Source organism: Podarcis pityusensis, assembly GCF_964106645.2.
Source record: "Podarcis pityusensis genome assembly, chromosome: 11".
NCBI lineage: Eukaryota > Metazoa > Chordata > Lepidosauria > Squamata > Lacertidae > Podarcis > Podarcis pityusensis.
The window spans coordinates 23110836-23134403 of NC_138036.1; the positions used below are offsets into that span (position 1 = coordinate 23110836).

The 23568-nt window shown below is 40.6% G+C and overlaps 1 protein-coding gene across 4 annotated transcripts; it reads left to right on the forward strand.

Annotated features, from left to right (window-relative positions):
* Window positions 1–9: 9 nt before the first annotated feature.
* GPBP1 (GC-rich promoter binding protein 1) lies at window positions 10–23020 on the forward strand. 4 transcript variants are annotated; one of them, XM_080972872.1, is made up of 14 exons: window positions 10–155; window positions 1303–2312; window positions 5654–5723; window positions 9734–9767; window positions 10019–10139; window positions 15131–15254; window positions 16263–16486; window positions 17217–17283; window positions 18123–18307; window positions 18689–18826; window positions 19027–19176; window positions 19881–20068; window positions 21034–21136; window positions 22138–23020. In XM_080972872.1, exons 5-14 carry the CDS (start codon window positions 10077–10079, stop codon window positions 22294–22296), a joined length of 1401 nt encoding a protein of 466 aa, XP_080828998.1. In that variant the 5' UTR covers window positions 10–155; window positions 1303–2312; window positions 5654–5723; window positions 9734–9767; window positions 10019–10076; the 3' UTR covers window positions 22297–23020. The 4 variants fall into 4 exon arrangements, with proteins under 4 accessions (XP_080828998.1, XP_080828996.1, XP_080828997.1 ...); XM_080972870.1 differs by lacking the exon at window positions 9734–9767; XM_080972871.1 differs by lacking the exon at window positions 9734–9767 and having other exon boundaries at window positions 28–167.
* Window positions 23021–23568: the final 548 nt, after the last annotated feature.

Sequence of the window (23568 nt, forward strand, 5' to 3'; positions counted from 1 at the left end):
CGCTGCTGCGGCTCGGAGCGGCGCCATTTTGGGGCTGACTGACTGACTGGAGCGAGGAGTTGTGCGCGCGGCGGGGGAGAAGCGGCGGCAAAAAGGAGCTTTCAAATCCGGGACCCCGCAGGAGCTGCTGTGCTTGGCCGGGACTTGGCTGGCAGGTTAGAGCCGCGGTACGCTGGCGCCGCCGCCGCCTCCTCCTTCCTCCATGCCACCCCCTCGCCGGTCGGTCGGTCTGAGGGAAGAGGTGGCGGAGGAAACAATGTTTGCGTGTGCGGAGCGTGGGGTTCCGGAGCCAGGCAGGCGAGCGGGCCCGTCCCCGGGGGAGAAGAGGCAGGAGAAGCGCGGCTCTGAGGCTCCGCGGCTGCGAAGGATCCTCGGCCGGAGCGCGGCTCCCGTAGTTCGGTCTCTTCCCCCCGCCCGCCGGCCTGCATCGAGCCCTGGGCATGTGGCCTCTCCGTCCTTTCTCCGTCTCCCTTCCTCTTCCAAGCGGCGGCGGGGGGGGGGGAATAAACGGGACACCAGCTCTGTTGGGCCCCGGCTTGGTCGAGGGGTGGCAGTTGGAGGCAGCAGCTTCGAACCCCCTGCGGGCGGATTGCGAGCGAGCGAGGGTGTAAATATGACAATCTCCAGCGGGAGGACTCGTCCCCGACTTTACCTGGCCATGAAATGGGACAGGAGGAGGAGGAGGGAGAGCGAAACCTGGGCAGGAAACGCGTGCGCACTCCCGTAGGTTAGACGCTCTTCGCGCCCCTCCTACTTTCCTCGGGTCGCGGATCTGAGATTGCCACGGGGGGGGGGGGGTCCTATCGTGTGTTTACTCGGAAGTAAGCCCCGCGGCGCGGAGTGGGGACTTCTCCCGACTAACTATGCCTAGGGGTTGCAGCTGCAAGTCCTCCCGTTTCACCGATCTTCCTTTTGTTCGGTTGGTTCGCTGTAGCTTTATCTTTATTCTTTCTTTTCTTTTTTCTTTTTTTGGTACGAAATTGGGCCAAGGAACGTGCTTGGTGGGAGTTTTTAATTCTTCCGGTTTTCTTCGCGCCTGCCTCCCATGATAGTACTCTTACGCCAACCGCCGTTTCACCCTGGAGTAGGACCTTCTCCCCTCCCCTTTTCGCTGCTGACTCTAGCATATGCTTCCAGCGCAATCCGCGTGGATTTCGTTGCATGTCCTTATTTGAAGGCTTCCTTGTTCACAAGTACATGGTGTTCATTATTCTTAAGAGAGCAGATTCATAATGTTGCAGATTTCCGAGGTGTCTCGAGAAAGGAACATTAATTTCAGTATGTCTTGTCTCTTTTTCCCAGCCTCCTACCCCACTTCTAGGTGATCTGGATTCTGAACATGAGCTTGGATATTTTGCAACCTGTTGCCTCCGCTTGTGAAAAAAAGGTAGCTGGATGCTGACCTGCAGAGTCTGCTTCGATTGAAAGGGAAAACGTTGACTAAAAAGGGAATTGGGATTATAACCTGTTCAGTTGCTTTTCCACTTCAAAAACTTCTGAAGCCTGCAGAACCCGGTTTATGAACTTTTGAGATTCTTCTTCTGCTTCCCCTTAAATTCAGGATATCATCTTGGACTATTTTTCCCCCATATGGAATGGATAATTGTATAAACTTCTTAAGTTCTGCATGCTACTTTCAAGAACTGTTTTTGCTTTCTAGTTCAAACATTTCAGTCAAAACAGAGATTGACTTGATTTGTCAACTAAGTCTAGAAGATTATATTAAATGTAGCTCCCAATTTTTCTAATATTGATGTAGAATTTATGGCAAATATTGCTTTCATTTTTTAGGCAATTTGGAATTACTTTTTACAATGATGTCTGTTTCCTAAATGAAGAGAGCTTTATTTTTCATTTTTTAGTGGGGTTTTTTGTAGTGTTCTGAAGAAGCAATATGGGAATATCCAGATAGCTGCTGTGTGTGGATGTCTGAATCGACTCTTAGAAATGAACTTCATTTTGAATGCAGACTTTGACTTCTCAGTTCTATTCTTTATGTCATAAAAGGTGTATTTATTTCTTTTGGAACTGATGTTTATGATAGTAAGATATATGCGGAATAGGAAAGTGAAGAAGTGTCAGAAGATAAGACAGGCTGTTAAAACCAGACTTGTCTGACTTTTTTGAAAATAACTTTTTGGAGTACCTTAAATGTGAAGAATGGGTAGCTGATTTCCAATAATCAGCCCTTGTATTGCATAGCTACGGATGTAGTATCTTTAAGGAACTCGGATCATTACTGCAAGGGAAGCAAACTGGAAAACACAAATCACGGAGAGTTAATGCCAATCTGTGCAGTTCTCTTGGATTTTGTAAGTATTGCCTGAAACTACAATTGTTACAAATATTATTGTAAGTGAGGTAAACTGTTGAAGATGTTCCTTTTTTGTTTTGCTTGTGTTAATATTTTTCTATTATCAAAAGTATGAGAGGCATTTTAACACATGAAAATCTATTTTAGCTATATCGGAACTTACTTGAATTCTAAGGAAGTTTATACTTATTACTTAAATTTGCAGTTTCAGCTGATTCATGACTACTTGAAAATGAATCTGATTGAACTTAAATGGACTTGCATCCTATTTAGGATTTGAACCATGTGCAGAAGTGATCATTAGGTCAGTGCCAGGCATCTTGATAGTGCTGTGATGATAGTTTTTTGGACCAGGATTAAGCCTTATTTGTCTTTCTCCTCTACACCCCCCCCACCTGATTTTAGTACTAATATCTTAGTTTCATGTAAGGTCTGAACCAGAAAACTGGTTAGCTTAATCCAAGATAGCTGTATTAAAACTTGGCACAAGAGGATTGCAACTGGCCACTAAATATAAAATTGATTGTGAGCTGTCTAGATAGAATTCTCATTCTGTTTAGTCTCTTATGTGTATGTAGTAGATATAGTAGTGTTGGTATAGAAACACTTCTGTGAACGTGGAATGCTCTTCCCAGGGAGACCTGCCTGGTGCCCTCATCTTAAGGCACCAGGCAAAAGCATTCCTATTCTCCCAGACCTTTGTTTAATTAGACAGGCCTTTATTTACCCTGTCTATGGCCTTTTAAACTGTGTGTTTGAGTGGGATTATTGTTTTTATTTGTTACTATGGTATCTATGTATGTACATACTATGGTGTGTATGTTATTATGGTATACGTTTATATGTTGTAAACTGCCCTGTGATCCTTGGATGAAGGGTGGTATAGAAATTAAATAAATAATAATATGATGGAACAATTTTAGATTATTAAAATGGAACCCTGACCCTACTCAGATCTTCACCTGATATCAATATTTTTTTTTTTTACAAGAGGATACTGGCATATCCTGTCCCCCAGTGCAGATATGTGATGCTTTGCTTCTTTTGCCTCTAAATGCCCATTAACCTTGTACACAATTTGTTTTGATATTTTACAGAAAGCATTTTTAAAGCCCTAGCTGCCAATATATACAGTGGAAACTTGGTTGTCGAATGCTTCGGAAGTCAAACGATTCGGAATGCTTCCGTTTTCGAACACGCCTCGGAAGTCGTATGGCTTCTGAGGCGTGTTTCCCCACTTTTTCAATGGATTTTGCCAACTGGCAATTGTGCCTCAGTTGTTGAACCTTTTGGAAGTCAAATGGTCTTCTGGAACGGATTACGTTAGACAACTGAGGTTCCACTGTATATGATTCTGAAATGATTTTGGTGCCACTTTCCAAAGATGTTGTCTACCACAAAAAATGAGGTGCATTGGCTCCCATGTTGGCCTGGTTAATAGTAGGCCATAAACTACAGCACTTGTGGTTCATTTAACTCAAGAAGCCAAGGTTTGTTCTTTGCTTATAGTTTCTAGTTTGTTTTGGAAATGCTAAGCTTGGTTTGCTTCTTTATAGTATGCACAAGAAGAGAGGGGCAGGCACACTTGATCCATGTGTGCTAGCACACTACTTGTTTGTGGTGAGATGCGGTTTGTTTTACACCATGATTTACTGCTAACATTCAAACTGGCCAACATCAACTTAATATTTTTGATTATTCGTTGTTATATTTCATCTCCAGAAAAAGCACATACAGAGAGTTGTTTATGCCAAGCAACTGCTGGTGTCTGGTGATGTATAGCTGAGCATTTGTTAATTTTGTTGACAAGCCAGTGACAAGTGACAATGGAAAAGATACAACTCATAAATTAGAAGCAATCCTCTTTAGAAGTTAGAGTGGAGAAACAGAAGAGAAAGTAAAACAGAAACTCAATATGCACAGGAGAAATACGGGACTCGTAACAGGAGAGAAAGTAAAATAGAAACCAAAAATACCTAGCTGAAATACTGGGCTTATAGTAAAGTTGCATAGTTCTTTATCAAGTTGTATAGTTAAATAGTTCTTTACGCTAAGATAAAGCCCAACTTGAAGAAGAATTCACCCCCTTGAGCTGGGTTAGCCTAAATATTGCCCTCCTATTATTCCAGATAATTAGCCATGCGGTCTTAGACTGGTAGCAGTTATACTCCAGTGTTTGAGAGCTACCATGTTGAATAATATTTACCCCAGGGTCAAATGAGCCTTTGCAGTACAGTAGGGTTGCATCTTATGCAGAGGTTTGGTTCCAGTGGTTCTGCAAATATCCAAACCCAAATGGATAGCAGATGGGGAGGGTGGAGGAGAGAGAGAAAGAATTCCTAGTACTTCTGGAGCCGGCACACTCAGCAGGCCTTGCTTAGCAAGCAAGGTGGAGTGCTTGAAAATTCTTTTTGCTGGGTAACCCAAGTGGACCCGGCATGAAAAGAACTTTTAATCTCTTTTCTTTGCTTGGATTTCACTTGCACTTATGTGGTGTGTGGTTGAAATCAACACAAGTTAAATGTGCTTGAGATGTGACTGTACTGTACTTTGCAGTGGCTTGTTACTAAACACACATTTGATAGTTTCATTTTCCTGCTCATTTCAATTGGGATAAATTGGACCCCTGCTATGTTAGGCAGTAATCCTAGCCCCTCTTACTAGAACTAAGTACCATGGAATTCAGTAGAACTTGCTTCTGAGTAGACACAGGCTCAGACACTGTTAGTTGTTGTTTTTTTAAAACGAAGATGCTGGAATATTGAAATGGTATAAGAGAACTTCCCTAATAATATTTGAGGGGTGCAGAAAGCAAAGGCATTCAAGAGCATACTGCAATTTATGAAATTGTTCAGGCATGCTAAAATATATATTTCAAAATACTTCAAACACCTGCTAGGGTCCACAGCAATCCCACTGGCTTGGGATTTAAAATACATTTTTGCTAGTGTATTAATGCAGTATGGCTGTGCTAAAGATGTGAAACCCCTTTTGATGATGTTGGGTGCCTTAGTGCTTATGCAGTAATGGTGGTGGCTGGTCTGCACTAGACCAAGGGCTTGATGTCACTCTATACATGATAGGATGGGCAAAAGGTTTTTCTATACCAAATAGGATTGGTCTCTTACGCTTTAGTTTGGCTACAGAATGTTCTGTTTTAGTTGGCTGTTTCGATCCTCCGTTTTAATTTCTTCTCCAGCAGAATACTTGAGTCAACAGAGTAGATTAACTACTTCTAAATTTATCTTGCTCTGTACTTTATTAGAAGTAAAACTTGGATAGCTTCATTAGGGCAATGAGAATACAGTTGTGTTTAATTATATTTTAAATTTCCTGCAGGTTTATTTTCAACAGAATCCAGTGCTGCCTCAAAAAATATATAAGATGGACAAAACAACCTAGTTACAAAGTAAGTGACTGATATTTGGCACTATTCAAATCACATTAAGCTCCAGCATTTTTACATATGTTAATTCCCCCCCCCCCCAATTTGACAATTTAAAACCTTAAATCCGAGATTAAAGTGAAGCCTGGGAATGAAGATTCTTCAGTGAATAAACAATTCTTTTGATCTCTGTTGATATTTTGACATGGACTACTTATCTTTGAAAACTCTGTTTAGTTAGCTTTTTCTTTGTGTCTGCAGATATGACAGTGAATCTCCCCTTTCCTTGTACAGCATGCTCGGTTGAGAGCTCAGTGCAGACATTTCCCATCTTTCCTAAAAGTGCTTGCAGAAATCCCCTGGTGATTCTGTGGATCTTTGGCTAGAGGTCTAAAATGTTGGCATCAATAAGAGTTTTTGTACAATTTCTGTACAGAAGTGAAGGAAATCTTCATACCTGTGCATGCTAAAATGATTAGCAAGAATTTCAGACTTAATTCAGGCATCAAAAGTAAGAATTTGAATTATATAGTACAGTATGTATATAATGTATGCAGTTTCTTACTATGTAGGTCTTTAATTTTAATTGCAGCTTGAAGTAGAACCAGCTACATAGATTGTATCTTGGTCCCGAACAGGATATTCTGTAATTTTCCTTCCACAGAAGCATTAAAAAGTGTGCCTCAGAATGTGTGCCACATCTTACAATGATGACAAATCCTGATAGAAGTCATAGAATGATAGTTTCTGATTATGCAACTGAAACTTTTGTATTGTGTAGAAATAATTCTATGCAAGTTATCTGTCTTAGCCTGAGTTATTGTGCCCACTTCTCCGGAAGTAAGCCCCATTGCGTTCAGTGAGTTCATGTGGTTGCTTTTACAATATTAGAATCCCAATGTATGTAAAAACAATTGTTTTCTGGTGTGTATTTTGTAGGCCGTGTTGCTTTAGTTATATAGTTTCCAATTTGTTTCTGGGCCCAATTAAATGAGCTAATGTTGACCTATAAAACAGTAAATGACTTGAGGCCAGGGTTTGAAAAGCCACCTCCTCCTTTGTGAACCCACTTGTAGAATATAGTCTTCTGAGACTTTGTTTTATGTACCACCACCTAAAGAATAAAAGTTGGTGGAAGCATGGCACAAAGCATTCCAGTTGTGGAATTTCCACTTAAGAAAGGTGAGATTGGCCCTATACAGTGGTACTTCGGTTTTCAAATGTAATCAGTTCCAGAAGTCTGTTCAAGTTCCGAAATGTTCAAAAAACAAAAACTGAAAGCGAAGCCTCAAAATGGAAAACTCAAAATGGAAGCTGCATTTCCTGTTCGACTTCTGAGGCGCGTTCGAAAACCGAGGCATTTACTTTCGGGTTTTCGGTGTTCCAAAATCATAGCATGTTCTCCATTGGGGTTTGTAGTTAATTCCTGCAGGTTGTCTCTTTGGCCCGAATTGAGTGCATACATGATAAATTGGTCATCCAGCACTTCACAGTATATGCGGCTCCTAACATTGCAAATGGTATTTTAGAAATGTTAGGCATTGTAAGGATCTTTGTATGCAGTACAGTGATGAGATGACTGTTGTTCATTCTAGGATGGTGTAGTTGTGGATCGATAATTAAAAATGTTACGATTAATTGCTTTATTCTTGGGAAATGTGAAACTCCTACTATAACTAAATTCAGCACACCCAAGGAGCTATGATTTTTATTATAAGTGCATTCTTGTTTCTTATGACAAAAAAAAGACAGTTTTGAAACTGCACAATTTGGCCAAGTCTTGTATATATGCATGGTATGCTTATAAGTGAGTCCTGCTGCTAATCATGATGAAGACACTGCAAATGACAACTGATGCACGACAAGTGCTATAGAGTGCAAGTCTGTAGCCTGTGAGGTGTCCACAAACAAAATACTGGTGCCAACCTTGGCTTAGCTCCGTTGTCCTGCACATTTGCATGATCCTATCACGCCATGTGGTGCAAATGAGGCGCACAAGCCTGAAGAGTTGAATAATCGTGATTCTTTTTCTACTTTGGATATCTTTTCAGGGCTGTTTCACCTTGTTCTAGCCCTGGAGCAAATTAAGTGTACATGGTATGGTCATAAGCCAGGCTCTCCATTGCTCTAGTGTTCTCTTCTATTTCTTTGAACTGCATTTCCTTTCTTATGCAACCCCTAAGACTTGATGGTGATGCATTTCTTCTTAATTCTTAGTAACATAACTGTTGAAAGTAATCAATTCAGGGTGATAAGTACCTGGGTACTCCATATCCTGAAATTTCTCTCTCTGCCTCTCCCTCCCCCCCCCTCTCTCTCACACACACACACACGTGTAATATGGGCTCACCCTATTCTTCTGATTATAAATAGTTTTTTATAGTTTTGTAAACCGCTCTGCAAAGTCAGTTAATAGTTATAGAAATTAACTCATGCAGTCATTAACAGCTTTTAAGTGCTTTTCAACATAGACTTGGAAACACATCAAATATAGCTTGCTGCTTACAAGATGTTAGGGCCCCCGCGCTCCACTGACAACATCCATGCCATTAGATAGATACTTAATAGAAAACCCCCTCCACTCTTGCTTTTGAATTGTGTAGTGTAGCTGGTATGATGACATGACTGAGCTGTAGTATTTTCCGGAAAGTGGTGACCTTCAACTCTAGAGCTGTGAGATGCAGTTTAAATGATTGCACCCATGATTGTATGGATTGATGTGGAATAAAATTAAACTTGGGCAACATTTTATTGGGTTGTCAACTTTGATTGTAACCTGATATGCTCACTCTCCCTAGAGTTTACAGTTTCTAATGATGAGGACTGTTGTATTTCAAACTAGAAATAAAAGCAACAAAAAAATTTTAAAACTGTTTTTGTTTATACTAGGTTAGATCCAGAATTGATTTTCTGTGAATGGAAAGCTTGCAGAAGGGACTGGATGCAGTGACTGCCCTTAAGAATATGAAGGGTGGGAAGCAACCTGGTTGTCAAATGACTGTATACTGGGGTGCATTTTAGCCTATGCTTGTATTAAAACTACTACATGAGCTTGGCCTTGGCATAGCGAGGTGTGAGATAGTGGCATAGTGAAAATGAGTGCAGATTTTACTTTTTGTCAGTTGGCCAGAGAAACTCCCTTGTAAAACTTCCATATTATACACGAAATCCATAATTAATGAAGTGCTGAAGATGAAGATGGCTATCAGATATTCAGCAACTGAATATGAACTGAACTGAAAAGGAACTGTCACATACTGTTGCTCAGCAGTTAAGATCATTGTAGCCTGTAAAAGGGCTGAGCAACTTTGTTCAGTATTGAGGGTCACATAAAAATGGAAGTTGGAATACATACAGTATCTGAAGATTCAGAAAACTGTTAAATGCTAGATATGATGTATATATAGATTAGGGTAATACCAAGCACTTACTCTGGGGTAGTCAGGAATTGGTACTGTCATTTGAAAATCCTCATTTTCCAATGATAGAAGGGAATGTTCTTCACTGAGTTGCTGCAAAACTGACTTGTGACATGCCTTTTGTGGTAGACAGCATGCCTCTCTTCAGTCTTTCTGCCTTTAACCTAGCAGACAGGCTAAGCTCAAAATATATCTGCCCATATAATAAAAATGTAATAATCTCACACTGCAGTTTGCTTGACTATAGATAAGTGGCAATCCAAAATACAGTGTATTGGGAGGTGATGGATATGTAGCTCATAGAGGGATTCCCAGAACAGGCTGCAGTGGTCTTCCAGCTCTGCTAGCTCCTTCACCTGTCAGTCTCAGGGCCCAGGATCCAGATCCACAGGCCAGCTGGTGCTGCTACTGGCCACTTTCCTTGTCTGTGGCTGATGTTGAAATCTGGTGCCATGGATTGCTATAAAGAGTGGCAGGAGGAACTGTTTCCGCTTGCTTCTGAATTTGTGGTAGCAATAACAGCACCAGGAGGTGAAAAGCAAGGAGGAAGGCACACAGAAGCAGTGGCTTCTTACGGAACTTACAGAGAAATCCTAACTCTTTGTTTCCTTACAGGCAAGTCCTGCTGAATTAAGTGGGACTTTCCCAGGTAAGTGTGGTTAGAATTGCTGTCTAAGACATTAACATTGCTGGTGTTAAAATCTTCACTGACTCCCAGTTTATTTCAGTGCTTTTCCAAGTACACTTGGTGAATAGCTCTTTAAATTTGTGTTTGTGTAGCTGTGATTCTTGAATGTTATTGTGGTTCTTTTCACTTGTTAAGTTTATTTTGGGATATTAAAGTCTTACTGCAAGATATGTGATTAAAAATATATATCCTATATTTCCCTTCTCTGATAGGTATTTGCCATGAGGTGTTGAAGCCTTGTTTTCACTGATTTGGAGAGACTGGACCTAAATGGCGCAGCATGACTTTGCTCCAGCCTGGCTTAATTTTCCTACTCCACCATCATCATCAAAGGTCTGTTCTTACAGTTCATTATGAGTATCAGCACCAACTTACCTTTCACCTTTGAAATTAGCAGAGGTTGTGTAAACCATTCATTAGTATACTAGACTCAGTAATGCAGCTACTGTTAGATCCTGGACTTAATGATGTAATGACTCCAACCCTTCTCCCATCCTCCCCCCCCAAAAAACCCCATGCTTTTCAAAGGTTTTTATATTCAAGAGATATTAGAACAAAAATCTCAAAGAAAAACTTTTCCAAAAGGGAGACTAAATTTCGCAATTTAAACAGATCATGCCATCATGATAGTTATTACTATTTATTAAATTTGTATACTGCCCTATGCCCGTAGGTCTCAGGGCGGTTGACTGCAGCAATCAAATGTAATTTGCCTCTGCTGCCCTAATAGTAAACACCACAATTAACTTGGGAATAATCACCAAAAGTGCATGCCTGGCTCACCTCCTTTTGACTGTAAAATTCATTTAAAATAACCAAGCAAGCAAACAGGCAAGAAAAGTGGTCAGCTGGTGCTGACCCTATCTTCTTCCAGATTTTTCTGGGGTTTTTTGTTTAAAATCCTATTGGTGTATGCCTCTCTTTGTAAAAATAGCCTAGTTTAAATGAAACATTATTATGATACAAGCATGTTAATAGAACTTTGCCTTCCTCGCTTCCACCCCTGCAGCTCTCCACACATCCTCAAAACCCGCTCTAGCGGGTTGGGGAACTCTGGAGCAGATTTTGGGAACGCAAAGCCCCATTCTGTTAGCAGCAGTCCATTCATGTAATGCTCAGATCTGCCCAATAATTTATTGCTCTTTTTTATATCATTGTTTCGCAGTAACAGCTATGTAATTTGGGGTTTTGTGGTGTGCGTGTGTGTGTGTGTGTAGTTGGCATAAGTGTCAACCCTGTTTATCTCATCGGCTTGGATCCAGAGATTTATTTTTTTTTGCACAAGTGGAAAAGTGCTTCCCCTTGAACAAAGTAGATCTGCCTGATTTGTCCAGTTTCCCTTTCCTGACTCCTTTGTCCCATTCCACTCCGTTCCAGGGGTCTATCAATCTTCAGTCACAACATTTGGGTCTAGGGAGGAGCCAGAAAAACTGATGTGTGAGCAGAGTTCCACTCCATTGTCTCTGGATCTTACCCATAGTGTTGTGCTGGGAAAATACTTGATAATTGCCGTATTTTTCCATGTATAAGACTATATTTCCCCCCTATTTTTTCAAGTTTAAAATTGGGGGGGGGTCATAAAATTGGGGGGGGGGGTCATCTTATACACGGACCGAGCATATGGGAGATTTCTTTATTTGGAGTCCCAAAAAATAGGACTCGTGTTATACATGGGGGCGTGTTATACATGGAAAAATATGGTACTTGACTGGTCAAATGCCCCCAAAAGATCACCATGGTTTAAAAGAATAAGCCATATGTTGTGTTAATGTGGACTTTGCAGTGGACCTGACATCCATTTAGAGACAAAGCTCACTAAGTTCTCGTCCTGCTTATACTTGCCATTTACATGCAATTGAAAATGAGTAAATTCTCTAACTATGAATAATCAAACTCTATGGGACGCAGGTGGTGCTGTGGGTTAAACCACAGAGCCTAGGACTTGCCGATCAGAAGGTTGGCGGTTCGAATCCCCGCGACGGAGTGAGCTCCCGTTGCTCGGTCCCTGCTCCTGCCAACCTAGCAGTTTGAAAGCACATCAAAGTGCAAGTAGATAAATAGGTACCGCTCCGGCGGGAAGGTAAACAGCGTTTCTGTGCAGTGCTCTGGTTCGCCAGAAGTGGCTTAGTCATGCTGGCCACATGACCCGGAAGCTGTACGCCGGCTCCCTCGGCCAATAAAGCGAGATGAGCGCCGCAACCCCAGAGTCAGCCACGACTACCGTATTTTTCGTCCAAAAATGAAGGGGAAATCTATGTGCGTCCTATGGGGCGAATACAGGCTTTCGCTGAAGCTTGGAGAGCGAGGGGTCGGTGCGCACCAACCCCTCTCGCTCTCCAGGCTTCAGGAAGCTATCAGCAAGCCTGGGGAGTCCGCTGGAGTTCCCGCAGGGCTCCCCAGGCTGTGGATAGCAGCCTGTCACCCGGTGTGTGGGGCGCCCTGAAGCCGAGCGCCCCGCGCGCCGGGCAGACATCCGCAGCGTGGGGAGCCCTGTGGATAGCAGCCTGTCGCCTGGCGCGCAGGGCGCCCTTAAGCAGAGCGTCCCTCGCGCCGGGCAGACATTGGCCAGCCCCACAAGCTCGGGGGACAGCTGGGAGGCGCAGCGCCGCCATACCGCTGTTCCCCGACCTGGTTTTGGGGGGGAAATAAAGGGAAAATCCCCCCCAAAAAACTAGGTGCGTCCTATGGGACGGAGCGTCCTATGGGACGAAAAATACGGTAGCCCTAATGATCAGGGGTCCCTTTACCTTTACCTTTACCTACAAATCAAGCAGCATGGATGACTTATAGAGAAATAATTTTGCCTAGCCTTCATTTCTTGACATTTATTGGAGCTTGAACCTGTGCACACTTACTGAAATGTGGGACTTATTTGAAAAGTAAATGTACATTTTAAATCTGGTGTTCATCACATTGGGCAGAATCCAACTTTGTACAAGTGGAGCTCTACTCATGCAGTGGGATTTCTGCCTTCCTCTCCTCCTGCAGCCTTCTATCTGCACCCTCAAGTCGGCTTCAGGACCCTCTGGAGCAAAATTTGAGGGGCCTGTAAGAGGAAGTAGAGGAGGTGAAGTCTGATGTGTGAGTGGCTTTGAATGTAATGTATTGTTTTTATTCACTCTGAGTTGTTCTGGACATGAGTTCTTGGTATTTGGTCTGACTGCAAAACGACATCAACTGCATTATTATAGTACAGGCAATGGATGATTTTTGTGTGTCCAATTGATGTGCATCCGTACACACACACATTGTGGCAACCTGGAAGTGGCCATTGCACCCAATGACCTGGAATGCAACCCCCATGCAAATCGGGGGTGGGGGCTGTGTCACTAAAGTGACTGGTGAATGTAAATATATGTTTTGTAGTGCTCATTTGTTTCTCATTGACCTTATCTTAACATTCATGTAAAACCTCAGGCGGGAATGGGAGAAGCAAACTGGAAATATATTGTGATGCCAATAATATGTAGAGTAGTTTTAGCTAAAAATGACTTTCTGGTGGCAACTTACCCACTTCGAAATATGTGTGGTGTGTAAAGAAACAACCCCCCCAACAAAACCCAGAAAAGATCTTGCTGTGTAAACCTTTAAGTGAAAATGCCACCTAGATTCTGTTTGCAAGATGTAATACTTCTCTGCCCCCGTTCTTCGGTAGCAACTTGTTTTCTACCTTGCAATAGTGTAAAGATCAATAATAGCTTGAAAGCTTGAAATCAACCAAACTTTTAACAACTCACTTTGCAATATCAGCATGCTTGATGGAACACTAGCTCCACCATGTGCTGAAATTGCAGACTGCATGTTTGCACTTAGGTGCAAGATTTCATGAAACTTGTATCAAAATAGTAACACAAGGTAGCAGATCTTTCAGTGACTTTGGTTGTACCTTGGTTGATGAACACCTTAGCAGTTGAATGTTTTGGGTCCCGAACGCCGCAAACCTGGAAGTGGGTGTTCTGGTTTGCAAACATTCTTTTGGAAGCTGAATATCTGACGGGGCTTCCGCAGCTTCCGATTGGCTGCAGGAAGCTCCTGCAGCCAGTCGGAAGCTGCACCTTGGAAGTCAAACATTTTGGAAGTTTAACGGACTTCTGGAACGGCTTCCATTTGGCTTCCAAGGTATGCGTGTATAGGACATACCTCAAAGAATAGGTGGTCATGAGGATGAAAATGCAGGAGGTTACAAATAGTTGGCAGTCTTAGCTGGTACAGTGGTACCTTGGTTTAAGAACAGATTAATTTATGAACAACTTGAATTAAGAATACTGCAAACCTGGAAGTAGGTGTTTTGGTTTGTGAACTTTGCCTTGGAATAAGAACATGTTTCGCTTCCTGTTGAGTGTGTTCCATTTGTAAATTGAGTCCTCCACTACTATGGGAAAGCACACCGTGGTTTAAGAATGCTTTGGTTTAAGAACGGACTTCTGGAACGGATTAAGTTCGTAAACCGAGGTACCACTGTATAGCTTTGTATAGCGATAACAAAGAACGGTGCCATAGCAGTATGACTTTGCTACTGTTTAATTTGCCCTGGCTCACAGTTTCTTTTAGAGGTAAATTAAATTTTGTCATTATCTTTAAAAGCCTTTACAGTTTCGGACCCAGTTGTTTCAAAAGATTCTCTAGCTTGCCAGGTGAGGTAATAAGTTAGAGACCCTGTGCTTTGTCTCATCATCATTGTGTAGGTGAGGCTATATGGTAGGACCTTTTTGATAGTGGAGCCTAGGCTTTCAAACTTGCTCACCTAGGAAACCAGTTTGCTGCTCATCTTACAGATACTGTATTCTAATAGTTTAAAATTGTGCTTTGTGAGATGTTTTTACTGTAGAGCAGTTTCATTCTTCTGGTTTGTTGTGCTTATTAGGTTTTTTTGCTGCTTATTTTTATTTAAATACATGTATATACTTACAATGCATTTTAATGAAGTTTCTTTATCTGTATACTGCCTTAGAGGCTTTTTGAAGAAAAGCAGTGATAAATAAATATATGTAAATACAGACATGCAAGTACAGACAAATATATTTCATGACAGTTATACCTGGCAGCTACAGAACGCAGGTAAAATGGCAGAGTGCTGCTTGTCAGTTGCTCTGGAAGTTTATAATGACTTTATCCCACCTTTACTCTTGCCCTTTTAAAATGTGGTTTTTTTGGGGGGGGCTATTGGGTTGTTTTTATTTTGATTATGTATTTTGTGGTTTTATATTTTGATTTTATTCTTAAAGCCGCCCTGAGACCCCCGGGTATAGGGTGGTATATAAATGAAGATGATTTATTTAGTGTTGCTGTTGTAGACCTCACATAATATTTGTGTTTACTTTTAGTCATCACTGAATTTTGAGAAGCATTCCGACAGCTTTTCATGGACAGAGAACCGTTATGAAGTTAACCGTAGGCGACACAATTCTTCTGATGGATTTGATCCTAGTAGTGGTCGTTCAAATGGAGGTTTGTATGTGTTTAATCCTCCAGATACAGTGTAACCCTATTTTATTTTTACTGTTTTTTAAGTGTTGAGCCGCTCCTAGTTCATAAACCCTTTGAACAGTTCACTGTGTAAGCTGAAATTGATATGGGTGACTGTATTGGCTAAACTGAAAACTCCATGCAGCACAACTACAGAACTGCTCTTTGGATGAAGAGTCATAGATTGTGCTTTATCCTTTGTAGTATAGCTATAGGAGGGTGAGCGACACTTGGATGTATTTTATAAAATTACCACCCCAAATTTACTTTCCAGTATTTGTATATTGCATATTACTACACCAAGAAAAAACAAACTTTTTCAAAGTTGCGATGAGTTTTTTTGCATGTTCATTGTCCCTTCTCTAATAGTTTAAAGAAAATTTATACATTAAAATCCTGTGCTGGATTGCCTATTTCCATTCTTTTATGGGTGATAAAAAGGTACCCCTGCCCATACGGGCCAGTCGTGTCTGACTCTAGGGTTGTGCGCCCATCTCACTTAAGAGGCCAGGGGCCAGCGCTGTCCGGGAGACACTTCCGGGTCACGTTGCCAGCGTGACGAAGCTGCTCTGGCGAGCCAGCACCAGTGCAGCACACGGAAACACCATTTACCTTCCCGCTATAAGGCGGTACCTATTTATCTACTTGCACTTAAGGGTGCTTTCGAACTGCTAGGTGGGCAGGAGCTGGGACCGAAAGCTATGGGTGATAGCTTCTGTTTATTCTTTTGAAATTAATGCTTCTACTGCAGTTCACTTATTACACAACATACTTTTGTCTTTTGTCAACACTACTCCTCTTAGATTTTCTGAGTGACTAACCATGGGATCTTATTCTAATTTTTAATATCATCAATCATTTCGATTATTTCAGTTCCTAATTTACAGTTCCACCAAACTTCAGTTATTTTTAGCGTGCTGCATTTTTATTTTTTTCTGCAAAGTAAATTTTTTGGAAACTGCTTGTAACTTTGCCATTTTAAAATCCAAGGGCATTTGGGAAGAAAAGAGAGAAATGGCTGGCGTTCACAAGGTAGAAATGGCACTGAAAACACACACCACAGAGTGGGATATCATAGCGGAGGTTCACGTGCTCGCGCCAGTAGCTTTCAGTCTGGAAAAAGCCAAGGGTTGCATGAAAAAAATGCACCGGAAGGTGAGACTCTGAAAAAGGAAGACAAGGAAGAACCCAAACAATTTGAAGCCGAAGATTTTGTAAGTTAATCATAATGAACTCATTCACTCGCAGAAGTGAATCATTTATGTGCTTTCATTGAGCTTTAATCAAGACCTCCATTGGTAGAAGTGCACTCCTGACCTTTACTTGACAATGGGAATTTGGTGTCAGTGCTGATAGGTGCTGAGAGCAAGTCCTCACTGGGATCAGCTACAGTAGGGAGTTCCCATTTGGGAACTTCTTAGTACAGCCAATCTGGTGAAAGCAGGGGCTTGCAGTCAGCGCTGAGCCCTACTTTCAACAGGGATCTTAATTTTCAGCCTGGGTTGAGTTATTATTTCAGGGTGGTTCCAGATGATTAACAGGTGAGTGGCCTTGCCAGCCTGTGAAAATGGCCTGTGTGGTGTAGGCGACATCAGGATCTGGTCTGCCAGTGGGATTCTGTTCCCAAACCCTGCTTTACAGCCTCCCTGGAGTGAGATGGAAAGTAAAGATAGCATTGGATATTGCATAGTGATGACTTTGAACCCCAAATCCTTGGGTGACCTCTATTGGTGGTTTTATGTAGATTTCATTTTGTTAGATGTAGGTTTCATTGAGTGATGCTGAAATAAGACTCAGCACCCTCATTGGTAAACATCATTTGCCAGATCTGAATCATCTCTCTAAATTGTAATATTTATGATCTGGCACGTTAAATTTTAAATATTGGATATTTTCCAGCAGCTCTTAAATCAAACTGTATTTTGTTTCCCCCCTTCTTTTCAGCCATCCCTGAATCCTGAATATGAGAGAGAACCAAACCAGAATAAATCATTAGCTGCTGGTGTTTGGGGTAAGAGCATTGGGCTTTAAATTTCAGTAAAGCTTTTTGTGTGTCATTTTGTTAGAAAGTGCCTTTGAAGTGATATTTATTGTTGTACTATAAGTCAGCTATACTTTGTGATGCTGTTTGATTTTTGTGATGCATTTATTGAGCATTGAAAACTATCAGAATAATGTGGCTGTGCTGCTCATAAGGACTTATAATGTGTGCACAAAAAATAGCCACCACGTGTTAGTGTTCCTGAAACCATGATGGCTGTGCATTGATAGCGAAAATTTCTGATGCAAGTGGGGCCTGCAGCAGAATGTTACAGTATATGTATGCCACCTAACAAGAATTAGGTGTCAGCCAGCTGTGCCCTCCTCCCAGGATAGTCCATTCCATGCTCCATTCTCTTTCTATTTTCTAACTATCATGCAGCATCACATGGCTACTAAGCATGCTTGGTTATTCTTGGGCCATGTTTTGGGTTTTTTCTCACCTTAGGTTTTGTATTTAATTTTTTTTGTACTTCACAAAGACTTTGGGGTTCCTTCAAGTATGCTGATGCCTCCCTCTTTTTAAAATCATTTTGTTTTGTTTCATGTCCTGCTGGCAGTCTTTTTTGGTGGGGTCAAGATGATGTTCTGTGCCTAAAACTGTTGGGACTGTTTTAAATACTGTCTCTTCTTAGGTCAGACGGCTTCTTTCAGTTTCATGGTACCTGGTTATAAACATGAACACTTGTTTTGCTATGATGATCTACAGAGTATAAGGAGAACTGTACCACCTGAGCCTCTTCGGTGTTTTCCTCCTGAATTAAAAAATATCAAAGCAATATATAAGATTAAACTTTTGTTTCTTTGCAGAATATCCTCTGAACCCAAAATCTAGATCTCCACGAATGCTGGTTATAAAAAAAGGCAGTACGAAAGATTTACAGATATCTGGATTCCCTGTAGCAGGAAATATTCATTCACAGTCAGTCAAGAATGGAACTGGTACAAGTGTCTATAAAGGTTTAGTTCCTAAACCTGTCATTCCACCTGCAAAGGTAAGATGCGTATAAGTAACGTGTCTTGGAGGAGGGGATTGCAGATTGTTTTGTAATGTTTTTCATTTTCTGTGTTAAAGCATCACATGTAAGACACATATTAAACCAAAATAAATGCAACCCTGTTTACTCCTTTATCTCTTGTACCTCTCTCTGTTTCTCATTGCCTTCTCTTTTTCAAAATTTAGATTCCAAGCTTCTCAAGGAAGGGGCCAACCCCTCTCTTCAATTATTATTATTATTATTATTATTTGCATATATTGTCGTGTAGACTGTTGGTGCTATATAAACATGTTCAGGTTCTTGTCATAAACATTAAATAATGTAAAGAATTTAGTTTATTAACCTGGTCAAAATTATTCATCATTTTGATTTATTTAGACAACACAGTGGAAAAGCCAAACAAAAGACAACAAACTTGGCCCTCCATTTCCTCATGATTCTCCATACGGTATTGGAAACTTTAGTGCTTTCAAATCTACTGCTAAGGCTGTTGGATCACAGAATTCAGTGAAAGAGGTAGAAAAAAATTGGTTAATTCTTTTATTTGGGGTATTTCTAGTTTTGAGAAGCTATGTTTCATGAACTTGTGATTTTTGAGAATTAAATGGAAACCTGAAACTATATTTAAATAAAACAGAAATACTGGCAGCTGAACAAAATGAAAGATTGCCATGAAGTGTTTCTTCATCTCAGTGTTGTGTGTTTTTCCACCTTAGTGTAATCGATCAAATTCCTCATCTCCAGTTGATAAACTTGGCCAGCCTCGCTTAACCAAATTGACTCGAATGCGCACTGATAAGAAGAGTGAATTCTTGAAGACACTGAAACGGGATCGAGTGGAAGAGGAGCATGATGGGCAAGAAAAGGTACTGTACTGCAAATTTTGTACAGAGGGTCATGTGTGTTTCATTTTTTACAACAGATGACTTTCAGCTTACATGGGGGCTGCTTTCTGAGGATAGTGCATAAAGCCAAAATTGTCTATAGTCAATGGGTTCAGTGGTGGGTGGGATTGCCAGCATCTTCTTTAAGGCTTGTGATGCCATGTTGATCATAAAGAGTGACGTAAAATGTAGATAAGGATTGTCTTATATTGGGAATCTACTTAAAGGAATATCTTCCATAGTGAGCTTAGCATATGTTGGTCATCAGAACTTACTGACTCTATCCTATGTAGCTTAAAATTAAGCTGTTTTAGTGAGTCCTGTACCACACACCAAAAGTAAACAAAGGTACTTTGTGCTTCACAATTCAGAGGTAACAGTCTCATTAGTCACAATGTCTATATGCTCTCCCCAGAATTGGAGGGAGTGTGCCCCTGAAAGACACTTGCTTGGGTGGGAGCAACAGCAGCAGAGTTCCATTGCACTCATGTCTTGCTTGTGGGTTTCTCAGAGACATCTATTGGCTTCTGTGGACAATGGAATGCTGGACAAGCTCTAGCAGTGCTCTTCTATGGGCTTAACTTCCAGTGGGATGCAATATGTAGGCTTGTTGTGTCTTTTTATATTCATGCAAATCATGGACAATTTTTTTTGGAATTTACTCAAATATGTGACTTCTTTAACAGGATGATGATGATGAATTTAATTTACATAACAGCAACAATGGTCACGAAGAGAGGGACATAAACCGAAACTTTGAAAATGAAATTCCTCAAGAAAATAGAAATGCTATAATGATGTCTCAGCAGATCATTCGGTCTTCAACATTTCCGCAGACCGATGTCCTTTCAAGCTCACTTGAAGCAGAGCATCGGTATGTATTTTTCCAATTATTGACATGGTTTTAACCTGTTGAAAAATACTGCTTGCTGGAAGGATAGGTATACAGCAGCGGCAGGGAAATGTTTTGACCTGGTGGAGCAGAACCTTGTCTGTCCATGGGCCAACTTTTGACAGGTAGGCGGGACAACCTGTCAGTCGACTGACATCAATTCCCAGTGGAACTCAGTCATGCAGTTGATCCAGTAGGCTTGAACTCAGCTGATGGGCAGTGACTTCATCTTGGTTTTCTGCAAGGATCAGCTATGCTATCAAGTTTCTTGGGCAGAACAGCATAGCTGATTAAGCCATACTTCCACCTGCCCCACACCTGATGTCACATGATGACAGGTGTAGGGCAGGTGTCTCTGGTTTGGGGAAAATAGTATCATGGGCAAAATTTAGCCCCTTGCCTGGCCAAATTTGACTTGAGGGCTGAAGGTTCCCCACCCCTTGTATACAAGGTTAAGTTGGCTTACAATAGGAATTAACTTGATCGTTTTGATCCAGTATTTCACATACTGCATATAAATAGTATGTTCAGTTTCTTGAATGGAGTTATTGTCATTCAGCTGTATGGTCCTTGAAGTGTTGTTTTATTTATATTGTTTTAAGTTGAATATTTGCCTCTGTTGTATCCTAAAGAATGGGTTAGAAATACATTTAAATAAGCATCCATGTACAGACCCCTTTCGTGCACTGGGTTTTCTGATGTATTGATGTGCCACTGTTCTTTCTCGACTGGGAAGAAGAGAGGCATGAAGAAAAAATGGGCAGGGAAGTGAAGCAAACCTTTTGCTTTTTCAGTCACTTTCTCCAAAAAGTCTTAAGAATGCAAGGTTGTGAGAGCTGGCCAGAAGATGGATTAAATTGCACCCTTCAGAGCAATTAGATTGGGTCTGGAGAATGAAAGTTGCTGATCTTTTTATAAATGTACACATTTTTATTTCCTTTGTAAAGATTGTTAAAGGAGATGGGTTGGCAGGAAGACAGTGAAAACGATGAGACCTGTGCTCCGCTAACTGAGGATGAAATGAGGGAATTTCAGGTCATTAGTGAACAGGTGAGAGCGAAAGCTAGCCCTACATAACTTGAGTTTGTTATGTTTCAAGTGAAATATTCTATTGAGCTGGATAGAAGATGGACATCTTTCTTACATTCCATATTGAAGCATTTCAGTGTTAAAATGATCAACTAGTGCCGTCTTAATGCCTGAGAGAGCCGATAGCTCATATAAGCCTCCATATTTTTGTGCTGCCCGCACAACTATTTATGGTGGCAATGGGAATCTTGTTTTCCTATAAGAGCCTGTTTGTTAGATACACATTGGTGAGTGTTTTAAATTACAAGGGCAAGAGGTTTCTTACTGTTGGTTGACCTCTTATTTAAACTTTTCGCATCCTGTTCCATCCCTTAGATTTGAGCCTTGAATTATTGCAGGGGGAATTTCCAATATTTAGTCTGAGGAAATATTTTGTAAATCTACTGGTTCAGAGATACAGGAGGGGAAGATGGGTATCTAGAAACTAGGTAATTCCTATAAGACCATAAACCCCAATTTGAAGGGATGTTTGAACTATTTGAATTGGGTTTGAAATGGGGTTCAGCTTACTAATGGCTGCAGAAAGTTTTGTGTATTCATATTAAAGTAGCCTCCCCCCTTTATCCAGTTCAGCTTTATAGAATCAGGGTTGTGGCAGTAGAGACAACTTACTGTATATATGCAAACAATATGTAAACCACACTCAGTTTATGGGAAATGGAATTGTAACTAGAGATTTACATCTGTATTCATGGCTCTCTTTAACCTCATACTTTGACTTGAGATCTAATGACAGGAATCTAATTACATGCTTATTTTCATGTTTGTTACTAAAAAACCCCCAAAAACCCCTGGAAATGCAAGCATCTACAAAACATAGTACTAATGCCATTGTTGAATCTTGCGAAGTTAATTTTTGTTGCCAAACGTGAAATACACATGCTTAACACCTTGTACAAAAATAAATGCTTTTCATTCTGCCATTTTCAGATAGCTGAATTGATTTGTGCTTTAAATTTCAGTTACAAAAAAATGGCCTTAGGAAAAATGGTATTCTAAAAAACGGCCTCATCTGTGACTTCAAATTCAGTCCCTGGAAAAACAGCACTTTCAAACCAACAATTGAGAATGAAGACACGGAGACAAGCAGCAGTGACACATCAGATGATGATGATGTGTGAAGATTGCTAGAGGATGTCTGCCTTGCATCTTGTGCAGTTTGAGAATGAATCGTTCAAAAGAGGGGAGAACTATAATTTTACATAGTGACATGCCCCCTTAGAGGAAGGATCTTTTGGACTCCTCGTGAAGGAACCTAAGAATGTTGTGTTGATGAGCTGTGTTGAACATGACTATAATTTCTGTAAATGAATGTTGTAGAAATGAGGACTTTGCCCCAACATTGACTTCTTCATCACTGCAGCATTTCTCTGACGAGCAATGTGACAATGTAAGAGAATGAGATTTTCTCATTTAATAATAATAATAAAAAGATTATGTAATGTTTGGCAAAGTTTTTGTCTTAAGACTGCAGGTCTGAGGGAGAAAAGGGCAGCTTGACACAGTGTGTTGCTTACTGAGACGGATTTCTTCTACAGTGGGAATCTACAGTTTTCACTTTGTGCACAGACAATAGACAATATAGCATGTTTGCTAAACAAAACAAATATGACATAAGTGCACTAAGACATCCATTTCCTGAACTGTTGTAATTGTTCCACATACCAGTAATTCTCTAGCAGTTTGTACTACAGTAATTATGAAAAGACTTGCTTCAATTCTAAACTTCACAGAACTGGTGTAAATCAAAAGCTTTATTTGGATGCTGCAAGACCCAGGAATCTGGATCCTCCACAATGAGTGCTGATTCTTTGTGGGGAAAATAAACATTATTTTGATAAATTATTCAGATGCAGAAAGCTTATTTCTCTGACTGGATCCATCTTAACACATGCAAAATAAAATGTCTTCACTTAATATATTGGAAGATACCATTGAAGATACTTGTGTATACCTTGTGGTTCTTTTAATTATCCAGGGTTGCTGCCTCCACACTTCTGAGAATTAATTCTAACTTCTGGTTTGTGTTTCTGCACAAGGTTTTGAATATGAAATCTTATTTAATGTACACATGGTTAAATAATTGTATGGAATTTGGCTGTGGCCATATTCACACTAATCTTATCCTATGCAAATAATAATAATAATAATAATAATAATAATAATAATTCATTTATTATTTATACCCCAAGCATTTCATTAAAGTTAGCTTTTAACTATGTAGGTTTTCAAGTTTAGTGTTGACTAACTAGTTTTAAAGCAGGATTGTTGACAAAACACCTAGACTTGATGCTTCTTAGAGTGTTCCTTTGGACTTCTCAGATGGATATGCTTACACCCCATGCCATCTTACCAATTGTGCTTTAAAGGTGTTGCTTTGGATGATCTTTGGA

Bases quoted from the DNA above. Each gene is read 5' to 3' on its own strand.
- GPBP1 (XM_080972872.1), top strand. From the start codon at position 10,077: ATGGCGCAGCATGACTTTGCTCCAGCCTGGCTTAATTTTCCTACTCCA. The intron at 10,140-15,130 runs GTCTGTTCTTAC...GTTTACTTTTAG, and splicing joins CTCCACCATCATCATCAAAG to TCATCACTGAATTTTGAGAA. The intron at 19,177-19,880 runs GTACTGTACTGC...CTTCTTTAACAG, and splicing joins AGCATGATGGGCAAGAAAAG to GATGATGATGATGAATTTAA.